Source organism: Phaseolus vulgaris, chromosome 11 (assembly GCF_000499845.2).
Source record: "Phaseolus vulgaris cultivar G19833 chromosome 11, P. vulgaris v2.0, whole genome shotgun sequence".
NCBI classification, from domain to species: Eukaryota; Viridiplantae; Streptophyta; class Magnoliopsida; order Fabales; family Fabaceae; genus Phaseolus; species Phaseolus vulgaris.
Window position 1 is genome coordinate 8,796,304 of NC_023749.2, and position 10,296 is coordinate 8,806,599.

At 31.1% G+C, this 10,296-nt stretch overlaps 1 protein-coding gene across 2 annotated transcripts; it reads right to left on the bottom strand.

Annotated features, from left to right (window-relative positions):
• Nucleotides 1-2,012: 2,012 nt before the first annotated feature.
• On the bottom strand, nucleotides 2,013-3,800 carry LOC137831316 (uncharacterized). Of its 2 annotated transcripts, none has more exons than XM_068638958.1 (2): nucleotides 2,903-3,800; nucleotides 2,013-2,386 (listed from the first exon to the last, which is right to left on the bottom strand). In XM_068638958.1, the coding sequence occupies exon 1, from the start codon at nucleotides 3,582-3,584 to the stop codon at nucleotides 2,907-2,909; it is 678 nt and encodes a 225-aa protein (XP_068495059.1). In that variant the 5' UTR covers nucleotides 3,585-3,800; the 3' UTR covers nucleotides 2,013-2,386; nucleotides 2,903-2,906. The 2 variants fall into 2 exon arrangements, with proteins under 2 accessions (XP_068495059.1, XP_068495067.1); XM_068638966.1 differs by having other exon boundaries at nucleotides 2,013-2,434; nucleotides 2,903-3,724.
• Nucleotides 3,801-10,296: the final 6,496 nt, after the last annotated feature.

Here is a 10,296-nt window from a genome sequence, read left to right on the forward strand (position 1 = left end):
ATTTCAAGAACTATTTAAAATTCAAGTAATTTTGAAAAAAATACATTTTCTAGATATTCTATCTTCATGAAGTTAATGATATGTGAATGAATCTATAACAAGCAATCTTATTAACAGATATTAAAAGTATTGATTTGAATTGATGACCAGATATAATAAAAGTATCGATTTTATATAACCATGAATGGAGGTTCGGAGAAATTTATGTAAGAAAATACCATTTAAAAAACAAAAGCAAAACACATCATATTCAAGTGTACAGTAATATTTGCAAATGCAGAAAAGATAACGTGGTGGGTCTCTTGACTTGGCTGCAATGGTGGTTAATGCATAAAAATTTGCTGAAAACAGGGAGTCATAATGACCTAAGCCATGAATGTGACGCATAAAGGGAAAATATGAGTTTTTCTTTAAAAAAATATCGATATAGATAGATTTTAAAAAATATACTCATATGGATAAGATGGAAAATCATCATATGAGGTTCGATTTGTGAGAATGAAATTGACACAATTTGAGTATAAGAGAAAAAGTTATATTTAATTTGTATGACTGTTGTTTTTATATTAAATTATATTAAATTGAAGTTGAATATTCTCACACAACTTTTTGTACGAATTTATTTTAATATTTATATTAATATTAATATATATAATTTTACATAACAAATATTAATATATTAAATTAATTAATTTTATATAAAAATATTATTTATGAAAATGTAAAAATTACTATTTATAAATTATTAAAAAAATAAGATCAATAAGTAATTTTATAAAAATTATAACAAAAATAAAAAATGTTAAAAATATATAAATTATTATAAAAACTCTCAATTAAGGATGACATGGGGCATGTAAAAATATTCATATTATGATATAAAATTAAATTTTGTATTATTAACTTTCTTCCTTTTTTTCATTTTGCAATTAACTTGTAAATTCAATATTTTTTCACTTTTAATTATTAATTTCTATATTTTTAATACATATTTTTTATCATAAAAACTTACTAAATGCATAATATTAATTTTTAATTTCACAATTAATATTTTCATATAAAAAATTATACTAAAATATAAAACATTTTATGAAAAAAGTAATACACAAATCTCATGTAAAAATCAATAAAAATTAAAATCTCATGTAAAAATCAATAAAAATTGTATAGTTTTATTTAAAATAACTAAAGTCATATTTTAGGTATGATTTCAGTTTAAATCAACAATGAAATTAAGTTAACATAACACGATTTTAATGAATTAGATTTAAACTAAAGTAATTTCATACTAATATATTCTTAATATAATTAAATTTAAATTAAATTTGTATCATGCTAACACAGCTTTATTTAAAATAAAAAAAAATCAATTAGTATTAATAAAAATTATATGGTCAAACATACTTCTCGTGTAAAATCATGTCATGCTTATTTATATGACGATTTATTTATATAGATGATTTTCTTAAAATATGTCTATTTTAATAAATTTTTGCAAAGTTACCCTAATAAAGTTAAAAAAAACCGAAAAATTGTGTCCTTAGAGTAAATCATGGTGGCATGACAAAAGATAAGGATTGAGAGAATGGGAAAGAAATAAAAGTTTGAAGTGGTTGGTTCTCAAGATACAAAAGGGATAGTTGCCGTGAAAGGGTATGAGAAAAACATAGAAAAAAAATTGAGATGCACGGTTTTATGATGTAGTTGATTTACCTTAAAATGAACAACTTTATTCCGAGTCTTAAATAAAGGAAAACATCACCTCCTCTTTAGAAAATTGTCGAGAATCTTTGGCTCATTTAGAATTCCAAGTTTATAACTCAAAGTGTTTGACTTAAGAATGATTATTAATTCATTGATATAGAAGTTAAGTTAAATAACTGATCTCCACAAACACTGACTCATTTCATTATAGCTAATTAAACAATTGTAGGTCTCCTTGACCAATCTTTATGAGTCATCATTAGATGTAACATAGGATTATGAGTTTTTTTATGGAAGAAAAACAGAAAAAAATTGTAAATTGAAGCAACACCCCACTTGCCAAAAAAGAAAAAAAACCATAGTTCCATATTTGCGTCACATCACATCACATGCAGAGACCATTGAATCGAATTCAATTCCCTAAACTGCACACTTTGCAGTGTTCACAATCAAAAGTTATAGCAGTTTGGGGGGTCGTACCTTGTAAGTTGTCACACAATAACTAAGGTTCAAGAACAAAAAAAATGAAAACCCTTTTCTTCTAACTTGCTTTCTTTCTTTCCATGTGTGAAGTTTTGAAACCAACAACATACATTGTTCTTGCAGTGTTTCTTTGTCTCCCCTATTCTTACACTCCTCATGTCGCCTCTATCAGATTTCCAAAATCACTTCCATAACGTAGCTTCAAACGGGTTTCCGGAAGAAACATCAGTGAAACATGAGCATCATGCTTCAAAAGAAACACACTAACATTTTAAACTATTCAACAAGCTTTATATTTAAACCGAATTTTACTTCACATGTTTTTTCTTCCTGTTTATCATTGTCCTTTAGAATCTAATGTCATGAGATGGGAAATAACGTTACGATAAGATGTAATGATGTACAATTATTTATAATCTGTAACTCTTTAAGTACGATAATTGGTGTTACGAAACATCACGACAACATGCGAAACCTATGCCTATCGTATTCCATCTTTAGCAACTCTTGCATTCCTATTTTCGATGCTCAGATAAACATCACTTAATTAATAAAAAGAAAAACCTCAAAACGCTGGTGTCGTTTTCATTGGAAGCACTTTATTTTTACCTTACGTGACGCAGACTTTTTTGGACGAGAAAACTAGCTGTACTTGCTATAATAATGACAATGGTAGTAATAAATAAATAAATAGAAAAAGAATAATAAGCTTTACCGTTTTACGTTGTGGACGACGACCTAAGAAGTCGTTTCGTGAGGTGTGAGGTTGACGACGGTCTCAGCGAACGAGTGGCGCGTTTCAACGGTTCGACCACCGAGTCTCTGAACCGGTACGGCAACGCCTGGTTCCTCCCTCGCTTGGACCGGACCACCGGTTCTCTCTCCTCCAAAGTGTCGCTGTATATATCAACAACCAGCCACCTCTCTTTCTGTTTCTCCTGACTCGCTCTCTGAGTCGTTAACTCGGTACCGAGTTCCCTCTCTTCCTCCGAGTCAGACTCGTCTTTTCCAGACACAACTCTCGCCGCTTCTATAAGCAAATCGAGACAATTACTATCGCGCCCCTGAAACGACGCCGTTTGAACGTCGTTAACTTCGTTGTTAAGACTGTTGTTGTTGTCGGGTTTCTCTGAAAGTTGAACGCTCTTCTCTGGAAACCCTTCTTGTTCTTCTTCGATGCTGTTTTGAAGCGTGGCGGAGGCGCTGTCGCTTCTAGAAGATTCGGATTCCCTGAGGGAAGAGAATCTGAGATTCAAATCGATGCCTACCCCTTTTGTGGGGAAGGGTTCTTGTTCTTGCTCTTGTTGTTCTGTGGAGGGTGGAGCCGATGAAATTGTGCGGAGAATCTTGAAGAAGCACATTTGGGCCTTGGAACAGCCGCGGCACGAGGAAGCCATGAGAGCAAAGGAGAAAGCTTTTTTTTGTTCTCAGCGCAACGGATTATCGCATGGATCGCGGTGTGGGTGAAATCTTCGATTTGGTGTGAGTGTTTGCAGCGAAAAAAAGTGCTTTCATAAATGGAAAAAGATTCTGGACAGTAACACCCTACATGAGTTTATTTGTTAGGTTTAAAAATGTAAATTTACTGTCTTTTGTTGGAGAGAGAACGTGACAGACAGGGACAGGTAATTTTGTATATATATATATTATAATTTATATTATCATATAAAGAGAAATATACGAGAATATATTTTTATACTATTTTTACATTGAATAATTTTATTTCTAATAAATATTTTTTAATATTATTTTTACAGAATTATTTATATATATTTTAAATTATATTTTTTTATATTTAATTAATTATTTATATTTTAATATAATTAAAACGTGAATACACAGAATAACGTGTATTCTTATTGTATAAAATTTTGGTGTCAATATTTTAATTAGCTAATTTTATTTGTTAATAAGTATAAAACAATTTCTTCATTAATAAATCAATAGTTAAAAATTAAATAACTTTTTTTATAAAAACAATAGTAGTATAACTTTTTAATATTATTTTTTAATTAATTATTCATAAACTGTCTCAGACTATAAACTCTGCTAGAATTTTTGTATGTAATCTGTGGGATGAAAATCTAACCCAAAAGGTATTTTAAAATGACATAAAAAAACTGTTTAAAGAAATATGTTTTGCACAGAGCAATTTCTCGTAAACATGTCGCAATACATTGTGATGATAATTTTGATTTTGAATGGTATTTGGTAAGGTATCTGACAGTGTACTGAAAAGATGAGATTTGTTTTTCCAGATGAAGTGCAGGATTTGATCTGAAGGAAGTTAGGAATTAGGGTTTAAATTATTTGATTTTGTGAATGAAATTGTTGTTTGGGATGCAGTGAATGTCCCTTTGTGGGGTTGAGGAAGGTTGTCGGACTGTAATTGGGCTGAGACAACGTGTCATGGTTGTTCCAATGAGATATGACACGTGGCAATCTGGGATTACAAAGGAAAAAAAAAAAATGAAAGACTCTGCAACTAGCCTTTGGCCCCCTCTGCATGCAAACAATAATAGTTGCTTCCTCTGTCTCCCTTCTCAAACTTTTATCTTATCATCATCATCATCAACAGATTGTTTATGATGTATGTGGATGCTTCAATTCAATCTAGATTGGACAATGACAGTAAAAAATTACAGGCATTCAAAACATCTGAATACATTACAAACACTTTTACTCCATTTGGAAGAAAGAAACAGAATCAATATTTCATTAATTAATGTAAGATAATAATGTATTATAAATACTGGCAGAATTATGTTATGTGTGACATAATTGAAACTCTTGAATAATATGAAAAACATGATTAATTAATTTCAAACTTTTTCATCTTTTAATCCAATGCCCTATCTAACAAAATGTTCCTCAATTTCAGACAAATATTTATTTAATAACGTATTAATAATTTTTTTAATTTTATCTTAGTAAATGGGTTTTTATTAAATCTTCTAACATATCATTTCATTTGAAAAATAAATTTTTAAATGTAAAATTAAATATTTATAAGTGATTTAATAGTGATGTAATAATTTTGAAAAATTTAATTAGAATATCATCTTAATAAGTAAATATGTCAAATTCAATTCACAAAACTAACTTATAATAAGAAGAGTATTTCACTCCATTTTATATATATTTGGTAATTTGAATTCATAATCGATATCCTACATTTATATAATTTAAAATATATTTAGGTGAAAATGATAAAAAGAACAAATGAAAGAGTAAAAAAAAGTTATATAGTATAAAACGTGTCATTTTACCTTTTCTATGTTTAAATAATAATATTCCCACCTTCATATATTTCCACAGTTGGCATTACCAAAATCACAGTACGTACTAACTAATTTTGTGTGATACAAGCTTATACGAGACAAGGTGAGTTTCAGGAGTATTATTCTCCAGAGTAAATTATACAGACATTTTTTTTAAACTTCCTTGAATTATATTACTCTGTTTTTTAATTATTTTTTTGATATTTTTTAAATTTGCATAATAATTTTTATATTATATGTACAATTTCTTCAGCTTTTAAAATATGATCCTTATACTGTTTAAAGAAAATCATTATCATTATGAAAAATGTGAATATGATTTGAGATAACATAATGAAGTATAATTACAATTTACCCTTTTATCAATTCATTGTATGATTCTAAACTTCTCATTATTGCTGATATTATTTATAGTAAAAACACATTTGTTATCATCGCTCTTCGTTTGCATGTTTGTCATGTTATAAAAGTGTAAAGAAATTTTTAATTTATATACTCAAGTGACCATACCGAGGCCGAGAGCATGAAAGAACGAAAGAACAAAAGATTAATCAACGAAAATTTTATGTGGAAAGACAAATACATGTGTCAAATAAATAAATAAAAGACATGTAAATATAATAAATATAGTTAATTAAATATTAAGATTACATGGTAAAAAATTAATTAAGAAAAGATAAACAGAAGTTTTAATCTAAAGTGTCAGATCCAATAGACTCATTAGTGAGTAGTATAAATAGATAACACATTTAATTCACTAGTTAGATTTTAAATGAATGATTAAGGCAAAAATAGTGACTTAAGCTTCGAAAAATTTCTACAAGTACCACACCCCATACCAGTAGTATCGAGAGATAATCCAAGAAGTATGAGTGATCGAGAGAAGGAGTTGACAGAGGGAAGGAGGACAAATGGGATTGAAGCAGAAATTGAAGGCGAAGACACTCTCCCCTATAATTTGTGTAAGTACATTTTGGCGCCCAATGTAGGGCGAGAGTGAAACATTGAAGAAAGATGGTAGTTACAAGGGGAAGAGTCATATGGAGGGAGAAGAGCATGGTCATGAAGACTCAACTATGACTATGTTAATCAAGTTACAAAAGGAGCAGGAGATGTTGAAGAAGAAAAGTACCGATGAGATAGAGGCACTCAAGGTAAAAAATATATATATGAAGCAAAAGCTTAAAGATGAAGATACAATCCTTTTTAATTTGACACGAGAATATGTTGGATCAAGCATAAGACCAAATCCGACAACTATCAATAATTTTGATGTATCACATAGAAAGTCACACATTGTGTCTCATGATGTTTATGGAAGTTCAATAAGAAAACACCCCTTTTGTAAAGGAATCATGGAAGTATTGTTGCCTGATAATTAGAAGAGTCTGACATTGGAGAAATATGATGGAAGCACTGAACCGAATGAACATGTTGCTATATATATCACTCAAGTTAGTTTATATACCTCTGATGACGCCATTTTGTGTAGAGTATTTCCGACAATACTGAAAGGAGTTGTGGTTGGTTCACAAGGTTGCCACCTTATTTGATTGATTCTTTTGATACCTTGGTGATGAAGTTTGGAGCTCAATTTGCCACCAGTAGATCACATCATTTAACCTCTACTTCATTGGTGAATATTCGACAAGAGAAGGATGAACCATTGAGGGCCTTTATGGAGAGGTTTGGTAGGGTAGCCCTGAGTATTCATAATTTAAGTTTTGAAGCATGCATCATATGGACACTGCTTTAAGATCGAGACCATTTGCCAATAGCTTGTGTAAGCGACCTGTAACTGATCTTGATGAGTTAAGGAAAAGAACATAGCATTTAGAAGAGCTAAGAAATTTTAAGAATTAGATAATGATGGAAGAAGGGGTTGAGAGGAAGGATAAGGAGGAAGCTAGGTGGAAGAAGACAAAGGAAACATACATAGGACCAAGGTTTGCATGATACACAACACTCAATATCAATTGAAAAAAGATTTTGGAAGAAACCCTTAACACTGAGTTGATTTCGTTGCTCCTAATAATGTTGATCATAATAAGCACTGCAGATATCACAAGAGTTTCAGCCATTGTACAAAAGAACGCACGGGATTAAGAGACATAATTGAAGAGTTGATTCAAACAAGGAATCTTAAGCAGATGTAAGGAGAAAGGAAAGAGGAAGATTTGATTCAAGGGAGAGAAGTGGAGAACAAAGTAGAGGCCTAAGTTAGGAACAAAGAGGGGAAGGAAGTTGAGAGGATGGAAGGGAGAGAATTCATGAGCCAAGAATTAGGAGATATCCGAATGATGAAAGGAGGGATAGAGAAAGGGGTCCAAGGCAAAAAAGAAGAAGTCTAGTAAGGCCAATCAGATGGGTAATTAATACCATATCCAGAGGGTTTGTGGTAGGATGAGTTTCATCATCAGCAAGAAAGAAGCATATGAGATCGTCTAGAACAACTCATTCAATCCAAAAAAGAAGTATGTCGTCAATGACGTTCACTGATGAAGACTTTCAGGATATTGATTCTAATCAAGATGATCCAATAGTGATTACAGTTGAAATAACAAATTTCGTAGTAATGAAGACACTGGTTGATGAAGGGAGTTTTGTTAACATTTTGTATTGGGACACCTTTCTAAAATTGAAGTTTTTGGAGGATGAAATTCAACCATATTATGAGCAAATAATCAGTTTTTCAGGAGAAAGGGTGAATATGAAAGGATACATTAATTTGAATACAAGGTTCAGAACAAAAAATTTAACTCAAGTTATTAATTTTTGGTATCTGGTGATAGAAGCTTAAACATCTTACAATGTTTTGTTGGGAGACCATCCTTGAATAAATTGGGAGCTATTGTATCCACACCTCATCTAAAAATGAAGTTCCCAGTTGGCAGAAAGGAAGTTGCAACAATTTATGTGGATCAACGAACAACCTAAGAATGCTATTTAGCAAGCTTGAAGATTGAACCGATGTTGAGGAGTAGATATAAGGGGAACGTTGATAGGAGAATGATGGTAGCCATGAAAAATCTTGATCCTAGATCTGAGAAGAAAGGATGGAACCAAAGGAGGATAAGGTGGTATGTAAATTAGATGATGAAAATCATTTCACATACATGGGAAGTTCAATCCAAAACAAGAGATGGGATTGTTGATTAATGTTTTACATAAGAATAAGGATTTGTTTTCCTCGAGTGTTGCTGACATGTCGAGAATCAATCCGAATGTAATCACTCATAAATTAGCTATATGTCGGTCAACAAAATCAATAACTCAAAAAAGAAGAAGATTGGGGGAGGATAAGAGGATGGCGACAATTGAAGAGACAGAGAAGTTGTTACAAACGGGTTTCATTGAAAAAATTAAATATACGACATGGTTAGCGAATGTGGTGTTAGTTAAAAAATCAGATGGGAAATGAAGAATGTGTACAAATTATATGGATTTAAATAAAGCATGCCCAAAGGATTCCTATTCTTTTCCAAGTATAGACCGTTTGGTTGATGGAGCTTCAGGGCAAGTTATGTTGAGTTTTCTTGATGCATATTCAGGATACAACCATATACCAATGAACAATGTCGACATACCGAAAACGACATTTTCCACTGAAACATCTAATTTTTGTTCTTGGGCAATGCCGTTTGGATTAAAAAATGTTGGAGCAACATACTAAAGGTTAATGGATGAGATATTTTTAGAACAATTTGGGAGGAATATGGAGGTGTATGTGGATGATATGGTGGTTAAGTCTATGACAGTAGAAGCTCGTGTACATGATATGAAGGAAGTATTTGTTGAAATTCGAAAATATGACATGAGGTTAAATCCTGATAAATGTGTATTTGGTGTCAAAGGGGGGAAGTTTTTAGGGTTTACTTTGACCGAAAAGGGGATATAAGCTAATCCTCATAAATGTCAAGCTATAATGTAGATGAGAAATTTGAGAAACCTGAAAGAAGTATAAAGGCTAGTAGGCAAACTGTCAACATTATCTAGGTCTTTACAAGTGTTAGCAGACAAAGCTAGACCGATAATCAAGCTATGAAGAAAGACTGAATCTTTCAAATGGAGTGATAAGTGTGAGCAAGCTTTTGTGGAGTTAAATTTTTTTCTCAATATGCTGCCAATACTCATGAACCCGAGAAGGAAAAGGAGATCATAGTCTACTTGGCAGTATCATAAGAATTTATGGAGCAAAAATCGGTATATTTTGTTGAAACAAGTGTGTTCATGTTTTGAAGAATCCAAACCCTTTGAAGTTTGATGGAAGACTGATTGTGCTTGCTGTTGCTGAGGTGTTTTAGAATAGGATCTGGGGTAGATTATATGTGTAAATCCACTCTTGATTGAATCCAAAGCTTAAGCATTCTTAAACTTTTTAATTGAAAGTGTTTTTCAAACTAAGTGAAAAACAACCTGTTGTTTTGTCGAAACAACCGATTGTTTTATACTTAGGTGTTTTTAGAAAGGTTGAAAACTATTTTTTTATAGCTGACTTGCTGTCAAACCAAAACAACCGATTGATTCGAGTATTCAACCGATTGTTTGTTTTAGGACCATAACAAAAAATTGTTTTGTGCTTTGATTAAGCATTAAATGATTTTATAACTGAATACGCTCCAGTTTTAAATGCTTTGACTAGTCTTTGAAAGCAATAAATAGTTTGTTATGTTTTTGTAACAAAGAACTAAGATTTAGTAAAAAAAAATAGATTTGAGTTTTTCACTGATTTGGCTTTTGAAAGAGTTGAATTTTGCTTTGAGATTGTTTTGATCAAGAAAGTGCGGAATAGGATTTTCATCTTGTATTGATTTCAGATCTTTCTGTA